The sequence below is a fragment of the Varroa destructor genome, unplaced genomic scaffold, assembly GCF_002443255.2.
Source record: "Varroa destructor unplaced genomic scaffold, Vdes_3.0 BEIS01000002.1, whole genome shotgun sequence".
Lineage (NCBI taxonomy): Eukaryota > Metazoa > Arthropoda > Arachnida > Mesostigmata > Varroidae > Varroa > Varroa destructor.
The window spans coordinates 55,659,596-55,673,578 of NW_019211455.1; the positions used below are offsets into that span (position 1 = coordinate 55,659,596).

The following is a 13,983-nucleotide window of genomic DNA, read 5'->3' on the forward strand; positions in this document are numbered from 1 at the left end:
ACTCAAGTTACTGGCAAAAAAAAGCGTGCTTCCAACGCAACTGTAGTTAATACAAACACCACGATACGAACGAGTGCCATCTAGAGGGATGTTGGCAAAATTAATTTTAATTCAGTAGCTTTCAGGTCAGAATAATTGAATATCTGACGAGTAATACATATAATGTGCGTCTTCATGATAAGCCTATAAAAGTCTGCTGTCTTACTACGGATTTTTATGTATATTCATGACTACTCAGGATACCGATCATAAATTTAGAGGAAATACGTTCAGAAATGCCTGCAGTAAAACATAGAAAACTTATGGTCGGCTGCCGGTGTTCTCAAATGCGCAACCGTACGCGCTATGTGTCGTCCCTTTTTGAATGCTAACGATTTGATGACAACGTTTAAATGCTATTAACATGCTGGGTCGCAGTGGTCGAGTAGACCACCTCTTGGGTTCTGCGGAAAGCAAATGCAGCGAACCCCAGATTTAATGTATTGTCACATAAAGAACAATATATAGAAATTATCCATGAGGCTTGATTTAGCGTCTCACGATCAAGGCTGCGTCAGGTGACGGACTCTTCACTAAAACAGCAGCTTCGAAAGAAAGAAACGATGGTGATTGTGTCTGACTCCGAGTTTGGCCATACTTTGTATGCAGACGTTAACAATGTCCGATTCAAGAGAAGTCTTCTATAAGAGCGGCGAACTAACGACATCAACAGAAGTTCCATGTTCAGGCCTATCACAGTGCGAGAGAAGTTCGGTTTGGACAGTTCAGTACAAGAGTTCCCAAACCCATTTAGAACTAAGATTTGATTTTTCGATGGGAGGTCATGCGTTACGTAAGCTGCACCAGTTTACTATATCGCTATAAAGGCTGCAAGCAAGCCTACATACATTTTGTCTATATCCTTGATGGAAAAGCTTGACGACCAAGATGCACTGAAAGGCTATTTATAAAATTTTAACGCATTTTGGTTACTGGCTGTTTAGTCAGTAAGGGTCGAGTCGGTAGAGATCGCCGGAGTGTTTCGTACAACACGATGGAGGAGGACCTGAAAAAGCTAGATAAATGAAACTCGCAAATACGGAACAGACTCCTTTTGATGGGCTGCTTGAACGAGTGGTAGTTCACGACAGGGACATACATTAAGCCTACCTTGATCGTCGTCGTTCTTGAAGATGCATGGGAGCTGCCGCTGAATTTGACATGAGGTAATTTGCTAGGCTCACTAGATCAACCAGAACCCCTTTGCTCAATAACGTAAAAGCAGAGGCCGTTTGATGCGTCGAGTAGGCGTACTAGATCGGACATCTACTTACTGGTAGTGATTAACTCCAACGGGCATCAATCCATTTCGGGCCAGTCGAGAGACTGAACGTCGATCAATTGCTATGCGTGGAAAGAACAAAAAACAGGTTGTATATGACAGGAAGTGGGATCATAAGCTAGAGCGGGGAGAACAAGCGACATGGCTGGACGCTAGTGTCCTGAAAGGAACAAAGAAATCGTTTTCGTATTACTGGATAGGTGCGTTACTCTAACGCTCGTCTGGATCATAAAACGCTGCGTTTCTCAATAATGGATTTGGCCTCAAGAAGTACTCGACACTTGTCAGAGCTCGTCGCAGTATATCTTACCACCTAAATAACATTGTTTTTTTATTTGTTATACAAGTCTAAAGATAATAATGTGCCGATTTGTATCGCTTTTATTTATTGTGTGGCCAGTGTGAAATTCGTTTCCACGAAAGGCCTTCGTCACCCATACGTATGATGATTGAATGATATCCTATTAATTTAAGAGACAGCCTTTCTAGGGGCTCGAATATTTTTCATAACTCGAATGATTACAGCGTTGAACCTCGTTCATCTTTATTTGAACTATATCATTTACTCTATTCGATTATCTAAATATCGGTGTATGTATATATAATTTTAAGTTTGTCTTCATAAATGTCAATGACGCAGCCCTTGGATACCTTAGAATTATTACGCCAACAGAAAAAAAAACACCTTCATTTCCTTATGAAAATGATACGTGCTGCTATTTTTGGCCATGTGCCGACTGCACACATCGCGGTTTTTTAGAACACATTTATTTGTTATTTGTTTATCATGTTAACTTATGCCGTAAAAACAATTACAGTTTGTAGATTAGAGGTACAAAAACAAAGTCCTGCTATGTTATTTGCATTTGGGATTAAATAATCTGGTTTTTCTGCAGTTCTATTGCTTCAGGAGAGCCTAGAATTTAACGACGCCGTAAATACGGCGAGAGCGGTCTTCACAAACGATGCTTTCTTTTCAGCGGTTAAAGTCTTCCCTCATGTTACAGTATAGACTTGAGCTTCAATCCGAAAAACCTTTAACAAATAGTTTTACTATTTCCCGGAAGTTTATACATAGATATATATATATATATATATATATATATATATATATATATATATTATTCCTGCTCGGAACGGTGGTTTAACCTCTTTCTGAAACCTTTACGGTTGGTCTATGGTAATCCGCAAAAACGATAGTGGGACCCAAAAAGAGCGTCATCCTAACTGCTGCTGTCAATAGCCACTAACAGCAATTAGGAAGTGCAAGCATCAAAAAAGGATTATATGTTTTGCCACAAAAAAAAGGAAACAAAAAATAACACATATTTGTTTTATGATATTTTCCTTATAAATCATCTTGGTTATTCTATATAGTTTATTTGATCAGGGGACCTTTTCGTTTTAGGGCGACTGTGCGTGGCGCAATACCGAATGGCAGTGCCGAGCTCAGGTGGGATCCGCCTCCCTCGTGTCGTTGAGTCGCGCCGAAGCCCAAATGTTAGCGCTCATTTCGCTCGAAAGAATCAACCAATTGCCCGGATTCAAAATTCCCGCCCTACCAAAAGGTAATTGTTTTATTCGTGTGTTTTTTAGCAAAACGTTACATCGTGATGATGGGTTACAAACAGAGAGGCTTGATTGTATTCTATGCGGATTATGCAAAAGATAGCAGCGTTTGCAGTGGAAGTCAGCAGAAATTCATCATATCTGTAATATATCTTTTCTTCGAAATGGTTTTACTGTAATATTTACGCGTTTCTAATACCACTCGGTTAATTTACTTTGATATTAGATGCACCAAAATAAAAAGAGAACAAATTATATCTATATGTACAGTGTAGGTACATACTTAATTTGAATGGTTTTTTTGTCCTTTTTTTGCAGACGATGATCAACCGACGAAGCCGCATAAATCTCGCCGGAAACCTACTGCCCTGCTCAAGAAGAAAGCTGTGACCACGAGCTTCATTGAAATGTCATCCAAATTTGAAAATGGTAAAGCTCTATATTTTCCTCTATCGTTTTAGAAGCTACCTTCCCTGTATCCTATAAGTGTCCTGCATACCATATTGTGCATCTTGCCCTTTGAATGCAATCAATTGCTTTATGATTCGAGCGCGTTGAACTTAGTTACAACTTGCTATTCATCCAATCCCTATTAAGTTTCATCATGCACAAATAACAATTTAAAAAAAGAACTGGGCTCGCCTTCACATATCTCGGAGGTCTAACGTGTTCTCTTTAACTTGATTCTCTCCTCGAATATAAATATAACAATTAACTGCAAAACAAATCCTCGCTGAACTCTCAATAGTTATCTCATTTTAGCCAGAAACGCAGACAATTGCAACTTACTTACTGTTGATGTCCATTTGTATTTCTCGTTCCGTGTTTGGCGTGGTCAGCTCTGATATAAAAAAAAAAAAACAATATGAGATATAACTGTGTATTCCAGTTGCATTGTATTATTTGGAGAATAGTGCGTTACGATACGACTTCTTTGAAATGCTCTAAGAGTCGTGCATCGGTGCGTTGAGCCTTATACTTCGTTTTTCTTCACACACAACTCAATGAACGATCACCGGCAAAAAACTATTTAAGATTCATGTTCTAATCGTTATAGATGGATCGAAGCAGCTCAGGGGGGTGGGGGGCACGGGCACCATTTCGAAAGGCAACTCAAGCTGAGGGGATTGTTTCATGCTTATAAGATATACAACCTAGTCTATTGATTTCAGATATCTATCACGATTGCAAACATGCTTTGGATCGCCCGAACAGAAATATCTCGGACGAGTGCCGCTTTACGGACTGCAATAACACAGATCGATCTGAGTTAGGTCCTGTGGACATGCTATCAGATACATACTCTGCACATGCCTATTTATTCCTACACAAATATGGTAGAGGGCTAACTATATTATAGGAAGGGATCTATTACGTTACAGAACAGGCGTTATCTATAGCGTGGACGTTATAGATTTGACTAAAAGCTTTTTCTTTGTCGTTTTTTTTTTTTCATTTCATAAAACATTTCCAACGATCAAGTTTAGCAACAAATAGCTTTTAATATAGTAACAGCAAGATACACGTCACTTTACGCATTTATCAAAGCTGGACGGGGTGACTATAATGGCTAATTGCTAGGAAGCATCTGACACGAGTCAAGAGGTTTGTGAGGCACATACGAGAAGCTACAAATTGCATTTTCTCTGTTGTTGATGCAAAAACGAAACAGGATTTTTGTTGGAAAATAGACTTTTTGCATTGATCAAACGAGGGCATTTTCCGTATGAGAACATGTCATTCTTCCGTCGATCATTGATGACGTCAATCGGTGACTGTGTCTAAACTACGGTACCTTTTCTGTCTTTACGTAGCATAGGCTACAGCTCTCAGCTGTCGTCTTTGTTTCAGATTTTACATCCGGTATCGCCTTTGAGCAGTCGATATGACGGCTGGTTCCTGCCAGCACGAAATGAAGTGCACCTATGCGAACCTAGATGGTAGAACGTGTCCCTAAAATGAACATACAAACAGTTACCCTCTAAGCTATGACGGGGACTGTTCTGTTTAGCATGGATCGATCGATAGCGCAGAGTGGCATTGCATCAGGGATTTGTCCAAGCAGAGCATTCAATACAAGCGATTTGATGGAGAAACAACAAAGCAGAGGAAAAACTATTATCTACTCATCGGTTTTTTATTGTTAGGATTTAATGCTATGTACAGCTGCGCAACTGGCGAAGAAAAAACGTTAAGAAGATGAAATCCATAACATCGTTTTTCCGATGCAAGACACTCTTAGACACAAAAGATTAAATTATTTCAGTATTAAACAAAGGACTCTTGGAGTAAATAAATGATCTAAAAGCAGGGATATTTGAAGATAAACAAAAAGTTAACGACATACACTAATTATCGCCAATACACAAATGATCCAATGACACAAAAGGAGCTTATACTTAGGAGTTTTGACAAACGACAATTCGCCAACAAAAATGACAAACTGTACACCTTCCAGCAAAAATTTCAACATGGACTTTGCTTGCTTTTTCGATTTATTCAAAACCTGTTAAAATGTGTATTTGCGAAGAAGTTGCGCCTTTCTAAGCAGAATCTTCATTGTTTTGTTGGTTTTGTCATCTAATCGATATTTTTGCATCCGACATGTCAAGTGATTGTCACAGCATGACCGTAGAGAAGGCACCACTGCATAGCTCTGGTGGCCTTAAATCACTTTGTTGTTCCTTTACCGTCAGTTAGGTAAGCGATCTCTTGTCGATGCAGCAGAGAGTACATGCTGTGAGAAAACGTGAGAGCTGAATAGCTCTGGAGACTTCGGCCGCCGAAAGAAGTGGCAGCTACTACGAGCACTGCGAATCGTATATTGTAGAAAATTAGTTGTTTGTCTCGCAGCACGAAAGCTGCACAAATCGCTGGTTCATTTATTACGTTCACTAGAGGCAGTGGTCGTCAGAGGCAAAGGTTTATTTTTTTTTTTCGTCTAAGCTTAAATGTTATTGCATATACTTGTAAGACTTCTGAAAATGAATATATAATTTCAGCAGAGAGGTAATTCGTAGAATAGTGATGGACTACAATATCAGCTTTGGTAAGCACATTGGTTTAGGACGGCCTCTTCGCTATTACCATTAGTTCGTGGGAGGGATGTGAATGTCACCGCCGTTTCCTGCGCTTCTAAATGCTATTTTGTGGGCACGCTCGAACGATTGTTGCCTGCCCAGATACGCGCTCATTGGCACGTTACCGAATCCACATCAGATCTCCTGGTGAATTTAAAGTTCTAAACCGGAGTTCTGTTAGGAACTAATAGGGAAATCTCACTTCCGATATTAATACAAAATGTAGTGATTAGACTTCCTTCGCAAGAGCCTGCAAGCCACATTGATTGACCTTGTTTATTTGTCCTGAAAATTGGATACCGGGTCGTGTCGCAGCTATGCTGCAACCGTAGCAGCTTTGCGGTGTAGAATGGTGACGGTTTCGTCCGAGGTCGAAATATTGACAAGCGCCCAAATACTGTTAAATAAAACTTGTTGATTTCTCTATAGCTTTTATGTGGATGCACGCCTCGGATACGATAGCGCCTAGTGATTCAAGATACACGGGAAGATTTTCGCTCTCAATGAGGCCGATTGCAAACTCGTCTCTCCGTGCGATCCGCTGTCCTTAACACGACTTGGTGGTAATGAGCGGTTCTTTGAACGACATAACAAAGGAAGTAATCAGCATTCGGCGAGAATTATTTACCGAGTACTATCGTTAGTTATCTCAAGGCGACTTTCGACACGATTCGCTGCACTCGGAGTAAGCAAAATCGGATTACCTACTCAAGTTTTAAGTTGACTGCGCGGTTTTCATAGTATAAACTTCAAGTTCTATTGTATCGACAAGAAATCGGTAATATAATTGACGGTGGAAAAATAACAATTTTGTTTAAAGCCACAGGGGCTACGTGATGGTGCGTGCTGCATCAGAAGCTTCATGCCCCGCCGTACACAAAGAGTCCGGATGAAGGGCAAAACTAAGTAGACAATAAGATTCGGCTATAAAATATTCGATGTACAATGTTTGATTAACGCGAACAATTTCAACAAAAAATTAGGTAAGTAGACGAGGTCAGTGTTGTGGATTTGCAGCTCGTCGTTTTCACCCAATCTCTACTTATGATCTTCATTGATTCGTTATGGCTTTCAGATACGCCATTAGAAGACAAAACATGCTTCGGAGTCTGTCTGGTTCGGCTTTTGGGGCAGGATGCCAAAATTCACGGAGTAGAAAGTACTCTGGCTGACGTGGATTCCCTTCATGAATTAACCTACAGTATGAGATTTAAGGTAAGTTATTTACATATCTTCTTGCAGCTGTAACTGCGGACTGATGAATGAAAATAGTTCCTCAAAGGGAAGATAAGAACGCCCATACATGTATGAAGTTAACTAAATTGATAATATTTAGTAGTTAAACATTTGCTGCGTCTTTCTTTAAATTGATAATGAACACATCTAGGGTTCATTAGATGAAGAGGAAATCGAAGAAGCCGATCAGGAACGGCGGCACAGTGAAGACGGCACCCCCTGGGAAATGGAAAGCGATGGTACGCCATCGAAAAAGGTTAGTCTATTTCATTAGGCAACTACTTCAATCAGAGCGAATCAAAATTAAACGTTGACTTTATTAACACTGATTGAACTACCTCAGAATGGTAGCCAGAACGAGTGACTTCTGAGAAATGCTCAGTAATTATGCGTACGTATTTTTTCTAGGTCGCAGACGTCAGTGGACTTCGTTTGTGAAACTGTTTTCATAAATAAAACTGCATACGTTGAGCAAAAACTTAGTATATCGCCTTTTGAATTCACGCACAGTTAGTCTTCGATATATATATTATAACGTTCTTCGGAGTAAGTAAAGAGCATTTGCTTTTCCACAGGGCAAGGGGGCTGGGGCAGGTCGGGAACGAACTCAGAGCGCTGACCTAGGGGCCTCAGGAGCAGTAAGCATGTCGTCAATGACTGGAGGCATGTCCGCAGTCAGTTTACTAGCGGTAACTGAAAGCGCTGGTAGTGAAGGTGGCGACGAGGAACCCAGGGGCGGCCGGATTACCCGACGAACGTTCGCTTCCCGCACCGGAGGCACTTCGTCTACCTATTCCCTTAACCTTTCCGATGAACGCACGGGACCGCGGGTTCCACGCGTTGTCAACTCTTGCCTGCGATATCTCTACAAGTATGGTAAGTATACAGCACACATATATACATACGATACGCCGATACATATCAGACAAACTTGTGTGGATTATTTGTCGTAACGGGCATGCGTTCATCCGTATACCTGCCGGAAGCCAGTTCTTTCTACAATAGAACAAATTCGACACTACGAACAACGGGGTGTTCCTTTCGAAACTTAAGTGAAAATCAGCTATTACTCAGTTATGCAGGACGAATCCCACCGTGATCATGAACTTTTTGGATTACCTTAAATCGACAGCATATCGAGACTGTGGCCGCAGAAGAAGCAACAGTAGGTTCCAGCGCAGGACGGCGGAAGGTCCGCGACAAAGAGAGAACGGTGTGGTTCCTAACGCTAGGCTTTGCTATCCAAAAGTACATCTTTAATTACTCCCCTGCTTCGATAAGGCCGTTTGTAAAGAAACCCAATGTGAGTGTGTGTGCGATAAGTGGACAAATTGTTCATAAAGACCTCAATTTTACGTCATATGTCATGTCAGATGAATGCTTTATGAATGCGATAGAACTAAAAGATTTAATTTTATTCAGTTTTTTTTCGAAAATGAGCTAGCAGTTCGACCTTGATTTTTTCCAAAGATAAGTTTTTCCCTGAGGTAAAAATAAACAGCAGAAATGTCCGTGGACTTGCTAATGAGCATGTGTTTATTGTGGCCTTAAGCAAATTGTCGGCAAACGTTGATGGTCTAAGACTAATGTTGTGTGATGGACACGTTATATCATTATACTTTTTTTTCTAGAAATGCTAACTTATTTGTAAGGAAGTTTATTTGCATGTTCTATAAATTGTTGTACAACCATTGATAGCTGAAGTGTTCAAATGGTAAGTACATGTCTTTCTACAAGAAGATACTGTACCAGCTAATACAAGCCCATTAGCGCAGCGTTGGCTGCCAGAAAAATAAGCATATTCTGAGGTGATCACACTGCCCCTTGGATTTAAACATATTGGACTACTATGCATGGGGCATATTAAATGATGATCCAACATGTCTCGGGGGTGATAACATCAGTTCACTTATGCTGTCAACAAAAAGTTTGGACAATTTCACAGAGAACATTTGAAACAAACTTGTTGAGTGGTTTAAAACCTGTAAGAATTGAAACTGTATTGAGTAGCGGTTGAGCATGACCACCATAAATAAGACTTATCACCTATACAAAGAAAAATACATTTGTTTTTATTTAGATATAATTTCAAAAGAAAACAAACAAAAGTCCTAATATAGGTGCCGTGCCATACATATATAATCTCTGTCTTAGATATTTTTTCTTTTCGTCAAACATTGTAACGTAATAGATTATACCTTGAGGTTGGACAGGACTATCGCCCGTCCGGAGAAGTTAACCTTTAACGCATAAGTTAAACTCGAAGAAGTTCCGGGAATGAGCTCACGAGATTCTCTCAGCACTGAAGCCGATTGATGTCGAAATCTATTCGAGTCATCTCGTCAACATCTTGATATCTTCAGTTTATCCAACATGACCCAGGAGTCATCGTGTGTACATCATTCATTGTAATTGCTACTTCATTCGCCGTGCCTAAGATGCATTTGGGCTATCGGCAAGACTATAACTGGCAGTGCAGCGCGGCTACTGATTGGAGCGGTCTAAGTAATCTGCCAGAAAACATATACTAAGCAGTGCAAAATGCCTATAGCGAGAGGCTATGCTTATGTGAGAAATCGAGCGTCAGTCATATAAATGGCTAGGCCCTCACAGGCCTACACCGAGTCCCACGAACTTCGCAGCGCTAATCGACCATTTCACTAGTGTTTTCACCTACTGAAAGCGCACGTCAGGGATCTCATCGTGGAACGAACCGATAACTGGCGAACGCAAAAGGCTGAACCAGGAATTGTCTGTCCTGGAAGTGACTCAGGTGCTCTAGAGCATACGCTCAAAGAGGGCAGCAGACCCAGGCAGGACTCAAAATGAACCCACCTCATGGTTACGGTGGAGCTGGCGTCGTGCTGGACGGTTACGTTCAACGAGCGTCTTCGTTCCAGACTGCTTTCCTCTAACTGGAGGGGTACAACGCTTCCCGTTATCCTAAGCCTATTGACGTCATGGCGCGAAGAAAAACATTTGTTCTAAACTTCTTTCGTGTCTGTTAAGGAGCACATTAAGCATACTCCTGTGTGCGAGTGTAAGTGCAATACCCAAGGAGGATCATTTGGCCAAAACAACATGCAAAACCCTACCTGATGACGCGAAAATGCGAATCTTAAGTAGTTATCGGCAGTATACTTGGTAACTGTTTGTGAGTTTCAAGGCTATTTCCGACTGCGCTCCAAAGAATATAGCCTCAAGCATCCTTGCCGATGTCAAAGTTGCCGCGAATGTGCTCAACTTAATAGGAGCAATATTCCAATCGGCGGTAAGGTGTTAGAGCTGCCAACGTTCTCCCATATCACAGATGTGACTTAGAAGTGATAATTTATGAAACCTCCTTACAGTCTCCTAAACAATCTTGTGGACAAAATACGTGGACTAATAAATACGGTACAGGTTCTACTCTGTGCAGACGATTTAGCTAGTTACGATTGCAGTTGCTCTCATGTGCGGCAGGCCCTAACCAGGTCACATTCAGCCATGTTGGAATCGAAGCTGACCACCAACTTAATTAAACCTGAGGCAATGCGATTTAGAAGAGGTGACAGAGTTACCATTCATGACACGCTATATCTCTTGGGCCGACCGCTAACATACGTTAACGGATTCAGCTACCCGGATTTGTTGACCTCGTATAACAACCCAGGTATTTTCCAGCACTTTACAGAAACATGCAGAAGAGCCTTGATAGGTTTGTCCTTAATACATAATACCCACGAATTGTTGCTTTAAAGCGCTTTGCGATTTGTTAATCTCAACGCTGCCGTTTACGGGGTCTGCTTAATCTCGGATGGATGATCTTATATTAAAGGAATCGAACAAAGGTTTTGCTTCTCAAAAAAGGCTTGAGATTGTGCCGGACAACCCGTAACAGGCTTGCCTACCTTCTGTGGGAGGATGGCGCTATCCGCCGAGGACTTCTGTCCCTGTTTCAACCTGTCGTAACTCCAGCACTCCAAAGAAGTCTGATAAAATGTAATCGGTAATTCACGGCGGTCAGTCCCGAATCATGGTGACCATAACAGACGAAACAAGGAAAGCACTTGCCGAGTTTTACCGACATTTAGCGATTCAGAGTACAGGACCTAATAAGTGTATTTGCATTGGACATAGGTATGTGTCATGCTTCTCGTCGACCGCCAAGTTCGACAGCTGGGTAGACTGGCTCGGTAACAAACCGAAAAATAGCGGTAGAACTTCGTATGCGAAATTGTTATAAATTTATATGTATATATTTAGAATACTATTTTATAAGGGTGAATAAATTATTTTGATTTAGATTTGACGTATACAGAATGAGACAAAGTTCATGTATCTTTCTGGTTTTATTTAATTGTTCTACAACTTACTATTAAAGTCGAGACGACTTATTCGGTCTATATAATGATCCTTTCTCATTTACACTAATATTAATGACATCTATAGGTTTCCATTACAAATCTTTGCGTGTCCCTTACCTGAATAGGACCTACGACGGTTGGTGTATTTCGGGTATCGAGCTCAAAACGAAGGGTACGTCAACTAAGAGAGTTGTTTGACTCAGGCTCGAAGCAAGTTGAACGACTTCTTCGTGTTCCCGATGAGCTCGCCTCTGCAGACAGCGCCGACAGTGGAGAGGACACACGGTACGTAACTGGCAAGTTAAGCAGGGACGCCATTTGCTTTCAATATGAAACTTATAGGACGTCCTTTTGTACGTCAATTAAATCGGAATTTCGACCTTGAACTTCTGTTCTTGACAATATTAGGAAACATAAAATAACAATATTGAAACCCGTTATTGAATGATGAGTTTCACATGGATGTTTAAGACAATCATGTACGAGTTAAATGCAGAGGCAGCTGAATAATGTATGCGTCGTATTTAAAACAAGGATAGCCTGAAGCTGCACGGATGCATGCTAATGTCTGTAAGTGAAAAATAGATCCCGTTAGATAAGCAGGCAGATGGTGAACTGTGGCATACAAATAAACGAACATTGTAGTCTTACGTGAAGAATTGCTTTAGCCTACCATTGCTTCGGACGGCTGCCGGTCTCTTCCAGTATGAAACAAAGTATGTCTGACTACGCCCGGTTCCAGACCCAGATCCCACTTCATGTGCCTTTAAGTTTACTAAATAGATATACCACTAATATCTAACATAGATGATAAGTTGTGGCATGTAAAAGCAAATGTCCTAATATTTCTACTTGCCTGTTTTTGATTTAGGCAGATTTGCCTGCAGGACAATGGACGTAAGTCATCTGTAACTGCGTTTACTGTAATACTGCAAATAAGGCTTGCCTGCTTGTTTTCGACTAGAAGGAATATAGCTGGACATAAAACAAGCCTGATATTCGAACTTCTCAACATTAGGCAAAACGCTATTCTTTGCATTGCTATTATTGATATAAATTCTGGCTGTGAGCCCGATAACATCCGACAACTCTCTGTTGTAACCCTTCCAAATATATCGTTAACTATGTGAAACATGCTTCTCGTAATGACTGTGTGTCACTTCTGACAAGTACTAATAGATGAGCATTTCTCTATCTTTTTTTTTAATTTTGCTTCAGATCTGCTCAATTAATACAACATAGATAGCTATCAACAGAATAGCTAGTTGTCCGACAGATTTTCGTCAAGTAAATTGGCCTATAATAAGAATCTTTTTCAATATAAGGGTACTAGATGATTGTAAAGTATTTCACGGAAGCTATTTTAACGGAAATTGAATTGTATACGGGGTAAGAAGCGGTTTTAGGCATTCTTATTTGAAAAGCCTGAGTTGGGTTTGAGATATATATTTGTTGTCTCTTGGTTAGTGGTAAAATGCGCTGTTAAATTCTAATCATTATCGGGTAAAGCTGCCGAATGGGTACACACTCCTATCAACTCAGTGTCAGGGAGCCATTTTGCGTTATGTCGAAAAGGTACTAAAGAAAACAATATATTTTTAATATGAGTGATACGGTTCACATACGACCAGCGACACCAAACCTATTTTATGTAGACTGAGTATGAGGTTCAGGCTCGATAATTGAACGTACTTCCGTCGAGACAGTTATTCTGTCAAGATTCATTCTGCATTAGCCCTGATCTTCATTTAACGGTATTACAGGCCAGTTGGGGAAGTGACTAGTGTCACTGGGCCATGAGGCTAAGGTCACCCTGATGAGGTTCCTCACCACCTCAGATGAGCTATCCTTACATGACCAGATGGCCCCGTCCTTTAAATCTGACTGCAAAGCATCATCTATCGTATTGTCCAGCCGTAACCTTGCTAGCCGTTCGTTCTGTTTTATGATTTTCCTCGTTGAAAAACGATATCTGCAAATCACCTTCTCGGATATAGTGGTTGACCTCGAAATTATCGTGTATTTTAAATAGAGAGACATTTGATTGTACGATTCACGATATTTTACGAATGCACAAACAACAAAAAGACACCACTTATTTGCTAAAATAGCCTTAGGAAATGCAACGTACACTTTCCTTTACGATATATATAATACGTCAACAGCATACAGTAAATACGTCACGTAACATTGTCCATATATATTGGATACATAAAGACTTATTTACTATTACATTGTCCTGACATACGATACAATGTAGTAACCATTCATGAGTAAGTAAAGACGTAACTAAAGAAATATAGTTTTATTGTTCTAGTTCCATTTCATTAATAGAGGTTGCTCAGTTGAGGTGTAATTTGTGTTTCTTTTTGTCCTTAGTACCCTTCGACAGACTTCATTAAAGGCGGATTTCGACAAGCATGTGTACACC

The 13,983-nt window shown here is 40.5% G+C and overlaps 1 protein-coding gene and 1 long non-coding RNA gene across 3 annotated transcripts in view; one reads left to right on the forward strand and one right to left on the reverse strand.

The window, feature by feature from the left end:
* RhoGAP102A (Rho GTPase activating protein at 102A) overlaps window positions 1-13,983 on the forward strand; it is a 30,240-nt gene that overhangs the window by 7,452 nt on the left and 8,805 nt on the right. The window contains exons 2-7 of the mRNA XM_022791205.2: window positions 2,730-2,889; window positions 3,209-3,319; window positions 7,046-7,185; window positions 7,358-7,462; window positions 7,782-8,082; window positions 11,678-11,837. Of these exons, the coding sequence (XP_022646940.1) occupies window positions 2,730-2,889; window positions 3,209-3,319; window positions 7,046-7,185; window positions 7,358-7,462; window positions 7,782-8,082; window positions 11,678-11,837 (977 nt within the window). The remainder of the gene's footprint in view (window positions 1-2,729; window positions 2,890-3,208; window positions 3,320-7,045; window positions 7,186-7,357; window positions 7,463-7,781; window positions 8,083-11,677; window positions 11,838-13,983) is intronic.
* Window positions 2,739-3,897, reverse strand: LOC111244288 (uncharacterized). Of its 2 annotated transcripts, none has more exons than XR_002670837.2 (3): window positions 3,680-3,897; window positions 3,174-3,274; window positions 2,739-2,879 (listed from the first exon to the last, which is right to left on the reverse strand). It is a non-coding gene; the product is annotated as an uncharacterized LOC111244288 (long non-coding RNA). The 2 variants fall into 2 exon arrangements; XR_002670836.2 differs by having other exon boundaries at window positions 3,174-3,287.